General features: G+C 46.5%; 1 protein-coding gene across 1 annotated transcript in view; it reads right to left on the reverse strand.

Moving 5' to 3' along the window:
* The window catches only part of Klhl3 (kelch like family member 3), a 67,701-nt gene that overhangs the window by 17,307 nt on the left and 31,324 nt on the right, over window positions 1–19,070 (reverse strand). The window contains exons 6-8 of the mRNA XM_048333907.1: window positions 15,530–15,639; window positions 7,877–7,993; window positions 5,418–5,567 (exon numbers count right to left, since the gene is read on the reverse strand). Of these exons, the coding sequence (XP_048189864.1) occupies window positions 5,418–5,567; window positions 7,877–7,993; window positions 15,530–15,639 (377 nt within the window). The remainder of the gene's footprint in view (window positions 1–5,417; window positions 5,568–7,876; window positions 7,994–15,529; window positions 15,640–19,070) is intronic.

A 19,070-nucleotide genomic window follows, 5' to 3' on the forward strand; every position in this document is an offset into this window, starting at 1 on the left:
ACTTAGCTACATCATGAGTAAGTGGCACAACTCAAGATCCAGTTTTCTATCTGAGAGATGAGGACAATTAAACTTAAGAAAATCCTGCTGAAGTAAATGTAAGTCACTCACTCTGGCATCAGGCTCATGGGTTAAGTGCTCAGGATCGGAGAACATCACGGTGACAAGCAGTATCATGAAGGCTTATAGCAGGGTGCCCATGGCTCACACTGGTAAACCTAGCTGCTCAGGAGGCTGAGATCTAAGGATCACAGTTCAAAGCTAGCCAGGGCAGGAAAGTCCATGAGACTCTTATCTGCAATGAACCACCAAAACCAAAACAAACAAACAAAAAAAGAGCCAAAAGAAAAAGCTGTGGCTCAAGTGGTAGAGTGTCAGCCTTGAGCAAAAAAAAAACAAAGCCAAGGCAGACCCCCACCCCCAAGGCCCTGAATTCAAGTCCCAGTACAAAATTTTTTAAATTAAAAAAAAATAGAATAAAATCTTAGAAAAAGAAAAAAAAAGTATGGCTTCCAGAAATCCAGAATTGGATTCAAGTTGCTACACTGCCCACTAAGCTGTAAAACACAAGGGTAAGTCACTCAAGCTCCCTGAATCTTGATTTTCTCCAAATACCAGGCTTTTCCAAACTCATTAAGGAGACAAGATAATATATATTTAGAGCTCAGCCCAAGACGTAAACAAAGAGGCAGTTCACCAATTAGCATTTAGACAAGAACACTGTGTCAGGGCGAATGCTTCTGGCACAAAGGGCAATGACCTGGAAGCAAACTGATACAAAGAACCCAGTCAGTGGTCAGGCTGGCCGTGAGGGTATAGGCTCCAGGCAGCAGACCTTCACATTTGCCCTGGAGACAGACAGCTCAGTCTTGAGGCCTGCAGAAAGTCCTCTCCATACCTCTGCCTCCAAGCCTAAAGTTCACGGCTGTACCCACACCCCGGTTTGCACATTGTGCTCGGTCTGTCTCCATTCCCCTTAGTCTGGGAGACTCTTGTGAGAGATGGGTTCACGCGCTGGTACTTTGTGGTGATTTTCCAAGCAAAGCGTGTTGGGTGGAATGAGTAAAAAATGAATGAATGCTCCCATAAGTGGCAATTCACAGCTTATCACTGGGTTGGGGAGGTATATCATCTAAGTGCTTTAAGGTTCTTCAAACCCCACAGGAATAACAAACAGCTGGGCTCCTTCAGGGTTGAAGGGTAGTGGGTGCAGAACAAAACGTTCTAGGGCCAACTTACATTATAGCACCCAAAAGAGGTTCGAAAAGGGCCTTTGTTCTCACTACCATCCATGTAAATGCACACGTGTGTCTACTGAAAACTTTGGCTGGTATAAATGGTGGGCACTAAATCTCTAAATGTTACTCCTTTTTTGAAAATAGATGGCCCTCAGCTGGGCACTGGTGACTCACACCTTTAGTCAGTACTAAGCCAGTCCAGGCAGAAAAATCCAGGAGTATCTCCAATGAACCACCAAGAAAAAAGAAAGAAAAAAAGCCAGTAGTGGAGTTGTAGCTCATACAGAAGGCCAGCATTAAGGAAAAAAGCCAAAGGAAAAAGCACAAGTCCCTGAGTTCAAGCCTGAGTACTAGCTACGTATTTCATGAAAATCTTTCCTATTTCCTCAGGCCAGGGCCTTAGCTGAGTGGTGAGGACCTGGGTGAGGAACGCTTACTCTTGCAAGCTGCAGCTCAGGAGAGAAGGGTTCTAGACAACACCCCAGGTCTCAGCAGGAGGCCACTGCAGCTCACGAGTCAGTGATGCCACAACCCGCCTCTCACCTTCCCCTCTCCGCTCATCTGCATGTCTCATCAACCAGGTGTGTGTGTGTGTGTGAGCAAATTAGCATTAAAAATTAATTTAAAATTAGTATTTAAAAAGAAGGCAGTTCCAATGGCAACAAAAGACACGTAAAAATCCATACCTGAGCAACTATAAAACATCACGGAGAAAAGCTAAAAGAACCAAACGGAAATCCTGGGTCCATGGATTGGAATATTCAGATCTCAATTTCTTCTTTATGAATCTAGCGATCAAATACACCCCCACCAAAAAACCCACCCATTAATTGCACAAATAAACAAGCTGACTAACCAAAAGGCCATAGAACAGCAAAACTCTGAAGAACAAAACTGAGAACTCACACTGCCTGGAGGCTTGCTATACAGTTAGCAAGCACAACGGGTGTGGGTGTAAACACAGACACACTGATAAATGCAACAGGATAGAACCCAGAAATAGACCAACATGCAATCAATTATTGACAACAGGAGCAACAAGATAATTAGATTAGATAATTAGGTTAGATGATTAGATTAACAAAATAGAGGAAAAAATCTTTCTTACAAATTGTAATGGAGCAATTACACATTCATATGCAAAGTAAATGTTATCTAATACTTCAGAGAACTTTTTTTTAAAAAACTTACAAAATGGACTAATAGTCCTAAGTGTAAAACCTAAAACTTCTAGAAGAAAGTATAGGAGAAACTATTTGTGACTTCATATTAAGCGTGGGCCAATTCTAGGGCTTGAACTCAGGGCACAGTCTCTGAGCTTTTTCATTCAAGTGGTACTGTACCACTTGAGCCATAGCTCCATTTCTGGCTCTTTGGTAGTCAATTGGAAGTAAGAATCTCCACAGACTTTCCTACCCAGGCTGGCTTCAAATCTTGATCCTTAGCTCTCAGCCTCCTAAGGAGCTAGGATTACAGACACCCCACAAACCATAACAGAACAAAACTGTTTTTAAACTTCTAAGTTTCTTTTAAGGAAAAGAGTATGCAAATTCCTCAGAAAATTAAAAAAAATAGGATTATCATGTCATCCAATAGTCCCATTACTGGGTGAATATCTAAAGAACTGGGAATCTGTATGTCAAAGAGACAGGCACCTGCTCACCCATGTTTTCCACCACAATCCCCAAGAGCTGAGGTATGCAACCATTATTCTGCATCTATCATCAATGAACAGGAAGAGAAAGACAATATGGTATGCATGCACAGTAGAATATTACTTAGCCTCAAAAAATAGGAAATCTTGTCTTCTGTCACATGATTGGACCTTAGAGGACCCTTGGCTAAGTGAAGTAATAAGCCAGAGATAGAAAGATAATGCCTGCATGATCTCACACATGGAGCCTAAAACAATGAAACTCATAGAAGCAGAACAGAATTGCGGTTGCCAGGGTCTGAGGGAGAGGGAGCAGGGTTGGAAGATGGTGATCTGAGCGTACACAATTTCAGTTAGATGGGAGAAATAGAATTCAATAGCTCCATTGTATTACATGGTGTCTACCATCGATAAGAACATATATGGACTTGTTGGAAGTACTTAAAAGAGTAAATCTGTAAATGTTCTCACCACAACAAAGTATGCACTATGTTAGTCAGCTCTATTTAGCATTTCACAGTGTGGCCATATTTCCAACCACATCACACATGATAAATACAAACAATGTTCATCTTGCCCATTAAAATAATCTTTAAAACACAGAAAAGTTTTATACTCTCCCAAATGCCACCAAGAAAATTAAAATACAAAACACAGACTGAGACAAAATACAAGAAACAAAGATAAAATACTTGAAATACACACACACACACACACACACACACACACACAAACAAACACACGCAGAGGCCTAATCTCTAATGTAGAGGAGGCCCACTGTGACAGATAAAAACACACACACAAAAAGAAAAATGAGTGAAGAACACAGAGAGCTCCCCTAAAAGAAACACAAATGCCAATAATCACATACAGCAGAGATTATTCTCATTTGAGGTTTAAGAAAATGCAAACCACAAGATGGCATTGCATTAAAAATACTTAACATAGAAATGTTACAATACAAAGCCATGGAAATGACTCAAAGGCCTATTAATAAAAGACACAATACACAACAATGCAGAAATATATCGAAATTTCATGTGTTTAATACACCTGCGGTACTAACTAAGCTCACCCAAATGGAGAACATTAAAAACAGTGGTAGACTGAAAGCATGTTTCAAGTGGCAGAGTACCTGTCTAGAAAGAATAAGGCCCTGGGTTCAAACCCCTATAACCTCCAAAATAGTCTACAGTGTATGGTAGAGAGATTTCAAGTGACTTAATTTCTAAGCTAGAGTCTTTCTTAATAATATACAATGCACACTTATTTATAGTTAATAAGACAAATAAAAACACTAGGTGTATCAAGCAGCAGTAAGGAAAATGGCCAGTCAGATGCAGAACTTTCCCTGTGCCTTCCTCTGAGGCACTGGTGGCAGGAGGTGACAGGTGGCCGCTACATGCTGAGGTTTGCACAGGGAAGCCAGGATGGTGTGGCTCTGAGGATGGGTTGGAGGGAGAGAGCAACTCACTTCCTGGCCTGGTTCTGCCACACTTGCTGTAGACTGCCAGGCCAGGCAAGCCACTTCACTTCTCTGAACCTCAGCCTCACTCTCTGTAGAGCGAGGATAACGATTACCCTTTAGGGGTGTGGCAGAATCTAAGTGAGGTGGGCATGGCAAGTGGTGGCCCTGGGGTCAGCGCCTGGCTCTTGCATCACCACCTGTGACTGACACTATCTCCCATCAGAAAAGCGTGGAGGAGAAGGGGCCAAGTTCAGATAAGGCGACCGCTGGTCTTGGGAAGCGATGAATTTTTCTATATCTTGTGAAACCTTCTTGAAAGCATCAGGTAAGCAGAGGGAAGCCCGCTAAGGAGGAGGAGGAAGGAAGGGAAGGAGGAAGGAGAGGAGGGGGAAGGAGGAAGAGGAGAAGGAAGAGTCTAAGTAATGTCCTAGGGCATGCCCAGGGCATGGTCAGTGAGGCAGCTGTACTCCCTCCTCCCTCCTGCCATTCCTCTCCGGGAGCATCGAGTCCCTCATTCTGCAGATAGGGCTGGGCAGGAGAGGGGCCTGCTGGTTACCAAGCAGTGAGCACCAGGCTGAGACTCTCCACCGAGGGGTCTTCCTGGGCTCTTCCTTCCCTGCCCTGCTGCTTCCACACAGTTTCCACCTCCCCACTCCCTTCCTCTGCTCCCCCACCTTTTCCCTCCCCTTCCTGTCTAGGACTTAAAGAATGGCCTAGAACCAGGGCTGTGGTGGCTATCACTAAGTCAAAACCAACAAGGCCATTTCTCTGCTTCCAAAGGAAATTGAGAGCAGAGTGATGAGACTGAGGAGGAAGACTTCCAGGCTATTTGAGAACCTGCTAGAACCTGCTCTGGGTGAGACTCTTAGGCAAGGAAAGCCCAGGGGAGAGAAGACACTGTCAGATTCAAGATGGACAAGCAGACCCCGTGCCTTACAATATAAATGCAACCAAGGCGCTGGGGCCCAGGCGACCCAGGGTCAGGAAAGACTTAGCAGTAGAAGTGCAAGGGCCATGACACAGTCCCGACTCCCGGCGGGAACAGGCTAGGACTTACCTTGGGCAGGCTGACGGGAGTACGGGGCTTTGTCCTGGGGTTCTTAATCAGGAGCCTCTGGTCCAGGGGAAGCAGGTGGTATTTCATGGCCTCAATGAGGAAGTCTTTACAGGTGTTGTTATTCTTTATCAAAGCTTCCTCTTCCACAGTCTGCAGGCAACAACCCACAGGTGACCATGGGGCAAAGTGAGGCCGCATTTCCCACACTGGCTCACGCCTGTGCTCTTCGTCATCCATGCCCCATGCCCAGAGAGCAAGGGCAGCAGTGGGACAACACAGTCAGTGCTGGATTTCACCAGCACGAGGGTTAAGGCATTGACTGCTGACTGACTCAAATCCTGACTCCGCCACACCACTTAATGTCTGGGTTCCTCAGTTTCCCCCATCTGTAAAACATGCACTCCGGAGACGTTAACCACCTCACTTAGTGGGATTGGGGTCTGAGGCTTCAATGAGTTCATGGAGAACAAAAAGACAGGTAAGTTGTCCTGAAAAGCCTCTTCCGATGTTCCTCCTGCTCCAGCTGTGTTATAACGTATAGGGAAAACAGACAGAGATCGGTGAGAAGGAGAGGGAGAAAGAGAGGAAAGAAGGTAGCAGGCAAGGGCCAGCCTTTGGGACCACTGGGTGAAATAAGAGGTTAAAAAGGAAGGATTGATTCATATCCATTTTTGTGTGTGTGCACGCATGTGCACAGGCTGAAATTCTAGAGCCTGAGCACTACCCATGAGCTTTCTCCACTCAAGGCTGGCCCTCTACCATTTGAGCCACAGCTCTACTTCTGGTGTTTTTCTGGTTAAGTGGAGGTAAGAGTCTCACAGACTTTCCAGCCTAGGCTAGTTTTAAACCACAATCCTCAGATCTCAGCCTCCTGAGTACCTAGAATGACAGGCATGAACCACTGGTGCTTGGCTTCCATTTTTTCATAGTGCATGTCTCGTGGAGGAAAACTGCCTGGCAGAAAGAATGTCCTGTGCAAAGTCCCATCTCTTGCGCCACCTTAGGCCCCATCCAGGCTAGGACTCCAGCTCTCCACCTCCTGCTCCAGAGCACAGGACTTCAGCAAATGTCAGCCCAAGCATCCTGGGAGCCAGACTAAAGGGGAAGGCGTTCCAGCAATAATTCTCAAACCAGACCCTTCAGTGCAGGGTCAGAGAGGTCCATGTGATGAATTTTAGAACAGACACTGGGTCTTCTGAAGCTACATGGTGTGGGGAGAGGTTCATTCCATGGAACAGCAACCCTGATGGACTGCCTTCTGGCTGGACCTCAGGAGCAAACTGATGGGCAAGACAAGGTTCCTGACCTGCGGAGCTCTGATCCAGTCATGAAGCGGGAAGGCCGCCACCTCAATTACAGTTGCCCTCCCACCACCAAGCTCAGGGCCTGGCGGAGCCTCCCCTAGGCCCTCAACTGTTGTGAGGAATGACAGGATGGCCACAGTGGCACCTTCTGGCCAGGCTCCCGAGATAGGAAAGACAAGGTATCTGTCACCTCCGGATGCTTCCTTCCCCAGAGGCCAGGACCAGCCTCTTTCCTGGAAGAGAGGTGTGTGTGTGTGTGTGTGTGTGTGTGTGTGTGTGTGTGCGCGTGTGTGCGTGTGTGTGTCTCTCTCGTGTGTGTGTGTCTCTCTCTCGTGTGTGTGTGTGTGTGTGTGTGTGTGTGTGTGTGTGTCTCTCTCTCTCTCTCTCCGGGCGTGTGCACTCACGTCTTTTTCTTAAACTCTCTTTACTAGGAAATAAAACCGGATAGAAACAAATCATAAATGTTTAGGGATGGAACAATTTAAATGGGAGTCATGGAGTGAGGACAGGAGCTCCATGCAGGAAAGAGCAACGCTGGGGAGCTGCTCCTAATGTGCACGAAGACCTAACAACGAAACCTTCCCCTGTAATCTACTGTAAATCTTCTGGGTGACCATGGCTCATATGTCATCCTAGCTATGCAGGAGGCTGAGATCTGAGGATGAGTGTATGAAGCTGGTCTGGGTAGACAAATCCAAGAGGCATTTATCTACAGTTAAATCTCAATCCTTGGGTCTCAGCTTCCTGAGTAGCAAGGACCCTAGGCGTGAGCCATCAATACCAGGTAGAAATGGCCTTTTGTGTTCTGCTTCTATACCAGAAAAGCAGCTTTTACTGAAAACTCAAAACTCACTCTGTGGGGCTCCCTGTCAAACACCTGGCTGCACATGGATACTTCCTTTAGTGCCTGCTGGGATCTACCTAACCGCTACCCTATATAAGACAACACTTGGGGAGGTGAAATAACTCAAAGCCCTGAGCACCCTGGAATCTGCTGTGACAGAATCTAGAAACACCCCTCACCCATAGCTGAGGGGGGGGGCGGGGAGGGGGCACTGCCCTGGGCCCACACAGACCACCCAGAAAACTCCTCATTCACGACGGGCTCCAGCCTGCCCCTGGTCTTGAGGTCTAGGGGAACCAGGCAGCACTTACCTGAACAAGGTAATCCCGAGGCAAGAGTGGGAGTCGGACGTGTTCCATGAGCTTGGCCATGTGCTCCAGGCGGGTCTCCTTCTCATAGTTGATCCAAGAGATGACGGCTTCAAATACCTATGAAGGAAAGGCGCTAAGGGAGGGGCTGGGAGGGTGGCTTAGGTGAAGTGCTTGCCCAGCATGCATGAGGCAATCTCTTGATACCACATAAACAGAAAAGGCCGGAAGTGGTGCTGTGGCTCAAATGGTGGAGTGCTAGCCTTGAACAAAAGAAACTCGAACAGTGCCCAGGCCTTGAGTTCAAGCCCCAAGACTGGCCAAAAAATAATAATAATAAAATAAAAAATTAAAGAGGGCTGGGAATGGCCTAGTGGTAGAGTGCTTGCCTCCTATACATGAAGCCCTGGGTTCAGTTCCTCAGCACCACATATACAGAAAAAGCCAGAAGTGGCGCTGTGACTTAAGTGATAGAGTGCTAGCCTGGAGCAAAGAAGAAGCCAGGGACAGCACTCAGGCTCTGAGTTCAAAAAGAAAAAGAAAAAAAGTGTGGGTGAGGCTGTGGGGAAGGCGGCAATGTGAATGGAGAGTTCATTAGTAAACAGGGCTGATGAGGAGGGGAGGGAAAGGTCAACCAATCAAAAATAAAAAGTTCAAAGTTTTGACTTCCACTTCCTGTGATGGAGGCGGGGCAGGAAATGTTTGCCCCCTCCCCTACCATTTCTTCCTTCTTTATCCTCATACACTTAAATCTTTGCTACAAATGAAAAATGAACATGTGCAAGCTCTTGGGACAAGAAATGCCACTGCTGGAGTGCTAGGCTATGGAAATGCTTAGATAAGTGTGTGGGTGTGTGTCCAGACACGAGTGTGCAAGTGTTGTATATAAATATTCCCAACAGCACTGTGTATTAAGAGGATAAGGAACAACCTACATCCACTGATGGAGAGAGTATTAAAACAGCATCTTTACATTGGTATCAGCTATTGAAAATAAAACAAGATACCTTCCCAACATAAGTACATAAGCCTTATAGGTATCCTCCTTGTCTTAGGCATTTTATTTTATTTTTTTATTTTTTCCTGGTCCTGGGGCTTGAACTCAGATCCTGGGTGTTGTCCTTGAGCCTCTTTACAGTCAAAGCTAGTAGTGTTCAATCCACTTTGAGCCATGGCACCACTTCTGGCTTTTTCTGAGTAGTTTGTTGGAGGTAAGAGTCTCATGGACTTTCTTGCCCAGGCTGGCTTTGAACTGTGATCCTCAGATCTCAGCCTCCTGAGTAGCTAGGATGACAAAGTGTGAGCCACAAGCACCCAGATTGTGCATTTTTTAAATTAGAAACTCATTCTAATGAAGCTTTGTTCTGTTCTCCTCATAGTATTATTGGCTGGCACATAATCCACAGTCAAATACTTCTTTGTGGATGAATGGGACAGGTGAGATGTCCAGGTCTGAAGATACCAACAAGGCTGGGGAAGAGAGCTGGGACTAAAGTCAGAGACTCATGGAAGACAGCTGTCTTGGCTGAGGTGGGTGAGACAGGCAGCCACAAACCAGTTCTGTCTTGCCTGGATCCACAGACCCATTCCCATTTCCTACATTGTAAGCCATGCACAAGTGCGCAAGTATGCTCTCCCCTTCCTCTCACCCTGCCTGCACCAACACCAATTGGTTGGTTGGCAAAGTTTTGCACAAGGATGCACTACAAAGGCTTGAGCAGGGGAGGGGGAGGCAGGAGGAGGTGTTTCATTGATCCTCCCCACCCACCAGTTCAATCCTACCTTGCAAAAGCCAAACATCACTGGAGTTGGTACTTTAACTTTTCCTTTTTGGCTCGACTCGTCTGACTGGTTCCACTTAGCAGCACTGTTTACCTACTCAACCCTGAGAGCCAGGGTGCCTGGGCAGCACAGTGACCTTCTCAGCACTTGGAAAAGGCCACATGGTTGTTGTTTTATTTTTTTTTTCTTTTTCCCTCATTTAGACTTCATGCTTGAGGAAGAAGCAAATAAACTCTTAAAATGCCTTCAAGGCACTTGAAGTCATTCATTCCCCAAAGCTCCCCCTAGCAAGCCAGTCTCCCGGGACTCATCTTCCTGGACCTGGACTCTCCCAACAATCCTGCTGGAGACATGCCGGGCCTTCATACTGTGGCCACCCCGAGTCTCTGGGCTAGGAAGAGGCAGACATGGGTTCCGGAAGCCCCACTGACCAATGCCCTTGCCCTCAGCCAGCTGCCCTCTTAGAAGTCCACTGGCAGAGCTGGCAAAATGCAGGCCACAGGCCAAATCCAGCCTGCACCTGTTTTTGGTAAATCAAATTTTATTTGAAATCACAGGAACACTCACAGGCTGCTTTCCATCTGTTAACTATGAACTTGAGGATCTCTAACTCCAAAAGACTACACTATTCACTCTCTGGCCCTTGAGAGGGAAAAAAAAAAAAAAAAACTCTGTCAACTTCTGCTCTACAAAAATCTAAGCAGGGGGCTGGGAATATGGCCTAGTGGCAAGAATGCTTGCCTTGTATACATGAAGCCCTGGGTTTGATTCCTCAGCACCACATATATAGAAAAAGCTGGAAGTGGCGCTGTGGCTCAAGTGGTAGAGTGCTAGCCTTGAGCAAAAAGAAGCTCAGGGACAGTGCTCAGGCCCTGAGTCCAAGCCCCAGGACTGGCCAAAAAAAAAAAAAAAAAGAAATCTAAGCAGAAGCTGGGCACCGGTGGCTCACGCCTGTCATCCTAACTACTCAGGAGGCTGAGATCTGAGGATCGTGGCTTAAAGCCAGCCCAGGGTAGGAAAGTACATGAGACTCTTATCTCCAATGAACCACCAGAAAATCAGAAGTGGCGCTGTGGCTCAAGTTGTAGAGAATTAGCCTTAAGCTGAAGAGCTCATGGACAGTGCCCAGGCCCAGAGTTTAAGCCCCACTGCAGAAAAAAATCCAAATGCAGGCATGCCCAGTGTTATGGTGGCGCTGTTGCCAGCTCACCATGGCCCGCAGCAGCAGTGGTGCCTGGAGCCGGGGTTTGCTCTGTGTGTGTCTCCTGCTCTGTATGTACTAACAGCACACTGAGTATGGAGGTCTGCAAATGGATCAGCAAACAAAATAAGGGCTTTTAGATGGGGGGAGGGGGAAAGGAGCTAGTTGTTAAACCAATGGCCAGGACATACCCCATCTGAAGGGTCCCCCGACTCCAAAACTTATCTGGCTGCATTGTCACCCTAGTGGCACCCAAGGAGGAGGAGGAAGAAAAGGGAAAGAAGAAGGAGGAAGAGAAGAGGAGGAAGAAGAAGGGGAGGAGTACAGCACAATGTTTGGGAGAAATGCCTCCAAGCTCAAATACTACTTCAGGGCACCAACCCTGACTCTGACATGGAAAATCCTGCCTGTCTGTATGGTTGGCTCAGTGGCCTTAGAGAAACTCTCTTCCCATACAATGTATACAAATGATATATATCACAAAAGTAACAAATAAGTAGATTTGACCTACACTTACAAGCAGGGAAGGAATACTCAAGTACTTCCACCAAGAAGAAATTCAGGTCAAGGTGCTGAATGGAAAGGGAAGTCACAGGGGGATTCACAGGGGGATTCAGAAGTGGGTAGGGTGTCTACACGGCAGCTCCCTTGGGGACATGGTGGCCCTAGCCATGGAACTCGAGTAGAGGCACCCTACCCATCTGCTTTACTCTTAAGGAATAAAAAAAGAAACCACACCCTGAGGTAGTCTAAGCCTCAAGCTTACTCCACGAATGAACAAGAGATTTGAACAAATCTTATCCTGGGTGTCTGGGGGATTCTTGAGATAGATAATCCAGAAACTGCTTCCTAAACCAGAGAACCTCTCTCCTTAGCACTCTTCGCAGATTCCTCCTCCATTCTCAGCCTCCTCTCCCCTTCTCCCCCTCCAAAGGCCATCTATTTGTGTCACACTGGTTACTTTGCCCTCAAATATGACGAGCTATTCCAAATGTCCATGCCTTCATCCCTGATTTCTCTAAGCAAAATGGCTTTCCCAAATCCTCCTCATCTTCCATGTTTCAGCCCAGACACCTTCTCTTCCTCTTCTACAATGCCTTGGCTGGCTACCAAAAACCCAGAGTAAAATACAGTAGGATGCTGTCCTTGAACTTTCACTCCCATCTGGTATGGATGCACGTGTTTGGTTCCATCTGCCCACCAGCCCCTGAGTTCCAGAAGAGTCCTGACTCATCCTTCTCACCCTCCTCCCTGGGTGGTGTATTCATGACAAGTGGAGACATGAGAGGCAGACATGCTAAGCTTCAAATCCTAGTGCCGTCTGTTGCTAAGGAATTGTGTCACCTCCCTGAGCCTTAGTCAGCATTCACTCCTGCTACAAGGAGTGGTACCAACAGAGGTCTCAGCAGACGTAATGGCATCTTTCATCCATGAACACTTCCTGCCTTCCAGGCGCTCCTGGTGGCATTCTGGGTGTCACTCTGCAAGGTCAATGCCCGCTGCCATTATTACTCACCACAAGAAAACAGAGCCTGAAAAGAGGGTCTTTTATTCACTTATTTGACAAATTATCTTTTCAGTGTCTACCATGAACCTAATACCATTCAGTGAGGTAGAGCCAAGACATATCTAGTATCACTCAGTGAAGAGCTGCTTAAGGGAGAGAGGATTTGGACCCAGCCACTGTGAGGACAGAAGCAATACAATACATCAACATTCCCAGGAAGCCAGTTAGCTGGCCAGCCACTGCGCCGGACAGTCATCCTCAACAGTAAAACGCCACCTGACTGTCTGCCATCTTACAATTTTATAAGATGCATTCTATAATCCACGTGAAAAGAAACCTGTGTTTCACAGGCAGAGTGAAGACAGCCACGCTGCTGACTGCCCTGCAAATGTGGATTTCACTGAACACAGGTTATTTCATGATGCACTCGCTGAGGATTAACATTAAATGCATCTTAACTTCAGATCCCTAACATGACTTCAAATATACTCCAGAAATCCCACTGTAAGACAGGAGCCAAAGGAAAAGCTATTGTGCATGCAAGAGATCACTCATCACAGGCCATGTGATTAAAAAGGAGTAGACATCATAAAACTATACATAAAATTTGGCACGTAATTGGCAAAGCATAAAAGACTCACAAGCAGATAACAAAAATCTAATCAGAAGTGTCTATTTTTCAATCTACTTAGCCACCAGCAATACTCATCCACTTAGGGAAAACAAAACAAGGTTCCTCTGTGAGAAAACAAAAACAAAATCTTACTACTCAGCAACAGCCAGGCCTCAAAATTCCACGGCCAATTTAAAAAACACTGAAGGGGTCAGGAGCATGAATGATAAGATTTAGGAAAAGCATCATGGAATCCTGAAGTTACACGTTTCCAAGAATGAACTATGACTTCATTACTGTGTGAGAAAAAAACAACCCACCACTCTGCTTATGTTTTAGTCAGGCTTTTTTGTTTTTTGTTTTTTTTTCTAGGAAGATGCACTTGACTTAAGGGTGTGTTTTAGCAGTTGCCAGTGACAAAGCTGGCACCAGTGGTCAATAGGACCACTTCTTGGGCATGCCAAAGGCAGGGCGTGGTACTGATACCCATCTCCTGTAATCTTCAGGACCACTGTGTGAAGGAGGTTCCACGGTTCACCTCTGACCTTTATAAGGAGACTAACGCTATGATGGACAGATGAGACAGCCTATAAGCAGATGCCAGAACTGGGTCTGCCTGAACCCACAGCCCCAGCATGGTTTCCAGGCCACCAGAAGGCTTCTCCCTGCTGACAAAGCATCCACCCAGCCTGTGTGTATCAGCCCCCCACCTCAACTGCCCCACAAGACACAGGAAGCACCAACAAGCCCTCCTTTGCCAGAAGGAAGCACCACCCTCTCCAAGGAGGATGGGCTGCATGAGTTCAAGGTAACAACATCCAAGACCCAAACATTCCAATTCAAATCCTGCTTACTTAAAAAAAGGTATCATTTCTGAAAAAGGATTTTTTTAGTGACTGCTGTTGCTTCGTTAAGATAATTTTTTGTTTGTGGTTTTTGTTTTCTGATGGAGTCTGCTATGAAGTTCAGATCGTTTTGAACCTGCCCACCTCATTCCCTTGAGTACTGGGATTATAGGTGTGCGTTACCATGCCCAGCTACAAAACCCTTCTATCTGCATTATTCATCCATTTTCTCAATGTGCCCTTGAAAATAGGCTCAAATAGGCCCCCAACTACCTCAATATGTACACAGACAATCAACTAACTGGTTCGTTCTTTCTAATTGTGCTAGTTTGGTGGCAAAATCCAGAAACAATAGTGAATACCCTTCGCAAGAGCCAGGGGCCTCTTCTCATCTTCTGAGGCTGAGGCAGGAAGGGGCCCAGTCTTGGCTAGAGCCTTATATCCCCTGGAGGGACTGAGAGTTCACAGAAGAGAGGATTCCCTGAGCCCAGGCAGAGACTGCCTGCCACTTGCTGAGGACTGATGGTTCTAATACACAATTCCTCTGCTTTATTTTTTTCATTCTTTCTTCCTTTCTTTTTGGTGAAGCGGAGAACTAAATTCAGGGTCCTGCATTTGTCAGACAAGTGGTATTCCACTGAGCTAAATCCCAAGCACACCCCCAATTCCTTTTTTTCTTGACCAAACTTTGCCAGGACAACAGGCAGGGACTTAGAGATTTTCCCCCATTCTTTCAGGAAAGGACCTCAAGCTTCAACACTAAGAGTGGATTAAAATGACTTCAGAGACATTTTCTGAATGATGGAAAAATAAGGAAATGGCAGACACTACCTCCTCACACCCAGGATCTCAGCACAGTATATGAAATTTCCCCAGCTCAGAACTAACTACAGCCAACAGAAAAGCAAAGTGAATGCTACCCTAGAACACAAAAGAGAGATTAATTCTAGATGCAGGGTCAAGAATAAACTTGGGCCCTGGGCCAGTGGCTCACATCTGTAATCCTAGCTACCCAAGAGGCTGAGATCTGAGGATCATGGTTCAAAGCCAGCCTGGTCAGGAAAAGTCCATGAGACTCTTATCTCCAACAAACCACCAAAAAGCTGGAAGTGGAACTGTGGCTCAAGTAGTAGAGCACTAGCCTTGAGCATGAAAGCTCAAGGACAGAACCTAGGTCCTGAGTTCAATCCCCAGAGCCAGCACACGCACATATATACACACACACATAAAAGAAAAAAAAAATTAACTTGGCTAACACAGACAGAGTTTACCAGGTGCTCTAGCAGGCATTTACACAGTACATGGTCCATGTAACCCCCACAAGGGCTCTCTGGAGTGTGTCCAAACACAATCATTCTGACTTGGCAACACAGGAAATCTGCAAGCCCAACTGTGGCCCAGGTGGCTGGAAGCCACTGACTCAATCTCCTAGAGCAAAAAGAAAAATTCTTTCTGGTAGAGGAGAAATCAGACCAAATCTCTTCTTTCTGTAACATGGGGACCGAGGACATACTACTGTCCCCGAGTTAGGGGAAGGCTGGATAAAAAGAAGAGTATGAATACTTGGCCTCGTGCCTGGCAGGCCTGCCACAATGGTCACCACTGCCACTTCTTATAGGGTCCAGAATGCACTGGTCATTGGCCCTTACAGTCTTTAAGGATCAGAAAGTAAACGAGGCTCTCTTGTTCACCAAGGGCCAGGACATACCTTCTCTTCTGAGGAGACAGTCAGCTTGTCGCTGGAGATCAGGCTGCACACCTGGTCCAGAGTTAGGCTAAGAAACTCTTCCCCCAGCATCACCTCTGGGAAGTGCTGCTCTGTTCCAAAAAGAAAAAGAAAGAAGAAGGAAGAAGAAGGAAGAAGGAAGAAGAAGAAGAAGAAGAAGAAGAAGAAGAAGAAGAAGAAGAAGAAGAAGAAGAAGAAGAAGAAGAAGGAGGAGGAGGAGGAGAAGGAGAAGAAGAAGAAGAAGAAGAAATAATAATTAAGAAAACGAAGTTATAACATAACCCTGGCTCTTCCACAAGCCAATGCCACAATGACCTGCGGGGCTTGGGCCAGAGGCCTGAGGGAGGGGTGGAGTGGGGAGTAAAGGACCACAGACATGAGAGAAAGACAGAGGCGTTCTGGCTGGAAGGAAAGCCAGCCTTTCAGTTCAGCCAGGAAGGTGTGTACTGCCCTGAGCGAGCCTCCAATCTAAACAGCAACACAGCGATCCAAGTTTATATTTTTTCCAGGCTCCCTGAGATGAATACTGGCATGGTAGAGAGGCCCAAGTGGGACCCACCTACACAACTGACCCTGAGCACGGTGCCCCCTACCTACAGCTTGGCCAAACAAGTGAGTCAGAACAGACGGATGGAAGGAATCATCTCTGAGGTTCTTGCAGGACATCAACATTGTCAGAAGGTGGGCCCATCCTTTCTTACCCAATGTGGAGGCCATGACAGTGAGTACAAGAGTTTACAAAGAAGCTTAACTACTGCCACCACCATGACCATGACCACTACTACTACTACCACCTCCACCATCACCCCAACACCACCATCATTACTGCCACCACTACCGCCACTACTACCACTGTCATCTCCAATACCACCATTACTACCACCACCTCTACCATTATCATCATCACTACTAACACCACCACCACCATCTCCACCATCATCACCATCACCACCCCTACCACAATCATCACCATCACCACCATCGTCATCATCACTACCACTAACACCACCAACACAACCACTATTACCACCACTACCATTGTCATCACCACCACTACCATCACTACCCTCGTGACTTCCACCATCATCACCATCACCACCATCATCATCACCACCACCATGCCAAGCTGGGACAGCCATCTTATAAGACAGATCACACTGAGTCAGAGGATTATGTTTTTAAAATGTTTTCCCAAACTTGCCTGCTGCCTTTAATTACTTTATGATCTCAGCTGACAATCAATAGAAAGAAAGAAAAAAACAAAACAACAACAACAACAAAAAAAACCCAGGCCACTTCAACTCCCTGAGCACATGAAATCAATGGCTTTTCCATCCCGTGGCTCAGCATGGGAACACTGATGTAAACAACATGTCCAAAGAATTTTAATTGCCATTTCATTAAGGAGGTTCCATTACCACCCCTCCCAACCAGCTCTGCTGAAGGCCCGGTACATACCCGCCCAATTATAAAAAAAACAAACAAACTAGGTCCCCATAAACTTGGCCCTTGCCTCTGAGGTTAAAGATTAAGTAGTCCTCGGAAAGAACGATAATGAAGGGATAAGAAATGGTCTATGGAGAGCCAGAGGGTCCCTTTCCTGGCTTCTAAGGAGCCAGAAGGATGGGGCTAATATCTTCTGGGGCCAGGGACTGAGCTCAGACCCTCCTCTACCACAGGAGAAGGACGCAGGGGGACTCTCATAGCCAGGGGAGATGGGCATTCCAAAAACCCAACAGGCTGACGGAAAGAGCTGATGCTCTAGCTTACATGAGGTCTGCCCTTCTCAGATGGGTCTTTAAAACAAAGTTGCCTTGTTTTATAGACAGAGAAATTTAGAAGTAGTCTCCCCCCTGCCCCCAGTGCTGGCGACCAAACTCAGAGCTCTGTAAACGCAGGCAAGTACTCCAGCACTGAGCTACATACACTCCATCCAGAAAATGTCTCAGGCCAATCACCAGGGGCTCAACCCTGTAATCCTCATCACTCAGGAGCTGAGATCTGAGGATAGAATTCTGAAGCCAGCATAGGCAGAAAAGTCCACCAGAAACTCTAATTAATCAGTTAAATAAATAGTAACAAAAACTGTCTTGCTAATCATGGTGGGCTGAATATTCAAGTCCATCTCTACTTTCTTATAAGACCCGCCCCCTTAAAATGACAACATAACAAGCTCTAGCAGGGAGCCTATCTCCCACAAAAATAAACAGAGTCAAAACATTATCAGGGGCTAGGAATATGGCTTAGTGGCAAGAGTGCTTGCCTCGTACACATGAAGCCCTGGGTTTGATTCCTCAGTACCATATATATAGAAAATGGCCAGAAGTGGCACTGTGGCTCAAGTGGTAGAGTGCTAGCCTTGAGCAAAAAGAAGCCAGAGACAGTGCTCAGGCCTTGAGTTCAAGCCCCAGGACTGGCAAAAAAAAAAAAAATCATCAGTCCATCATGAGATGGATCCTTCGGCTGTATCTGCCCAACAAGATGTTGTGCAAAAGTAAAAGGCAGTTATCAACTGCCTTACTAGTTTTAATTTTTTTTAATCCCAGTTAAGGCAACCAATCCTACGTGACTCAGCTCAGCTGTGAGAATGACACAGGTTGATAAAGCAATTGAGAGCGTGCATGTGAGAAGTCTGCACAGGGAAGGCCTCTCTCAGTCTTACAGAGAAGCCAACTAACAATATCAAAACTAAAATATCAAAAATTGACAGTATAGGCTGGGCGCCAGTGGCTCACACCTGTCATCCTAGCTACTCAGGAGGCTGAGATCTGAGGATCACAGTTCAAAGCCAGCCCAGGCAGGAAAGTCCATGAGACTCTTATCTCCAATAACCACCAGAAAACAGAAAATGGTGCTGTGGCTCAAGTGGTAGAGCATTAACCTTCAGCTGAAGAGCTCAGGAACAGCATCCAGGCCCACAGTATATATGAACTGCCTAAACAGATGGAAGTAGAGGGCTGGAGATGTAGCTCAGTGATAGAGCACTTACACAGCATGTACAAGCCCTACGCTGCTTCTCCAGCACCCCGGGGGTGGGGTGGGGATGAAGGAGGGAAGGAAAGGAAGAAGGGAGGGGAGAAGGAGGAAATCACAAATGAAGTGGCTTTTAGCTGACCCAGAACCTTCATCTCAACTCTTTTAGAATTGAGGGTGCGTGGCTTTGGGAAGCAAGACTTTGTGTGGGGAGAAAAGCAGGTGCTTCCTTATCATGGAAGCTGGATAACCACATAGGACCCTCTGAATCATATTCATAGGACATCATGACCAACATAACAACTGCCTTACATGACACAAAGATCTATTTCAGCTCCTGGCTCGGCTTACCCACCTCCCCAAGATTCCTCAGCTCCCCATCCCCTCCTGGGCCAACCCTCTACCTAAGGATTCATCCTATTCCACCTGGCAGTGAACGGAAGCCGTCTACAGTCAGTTAGGGATCCATGGGGCCTAACTGCATCACAGCTGCTTCCTGGCTGGGGGCGCCTCTCATAACCTTTGAGGGGTCCACAGGGGGCCAGCTGAT

Source organism: Perognathus longimembris, chromosome 25 (genome assembly GCF_023159225.1).
Source record: "Perognathus longimembris pacificus isolate PPM17 chromosome 25, ASM2315922v1, whole genome shotgun sequence".
In the NCBI taxonomy this organism is placed as follows: domain Eukaryota; kingdom Metazoa; phylum Chordata; class Mammalia; order Rodentia; family Heteromyidae; genus Perognathus; species Perognathus longimembris.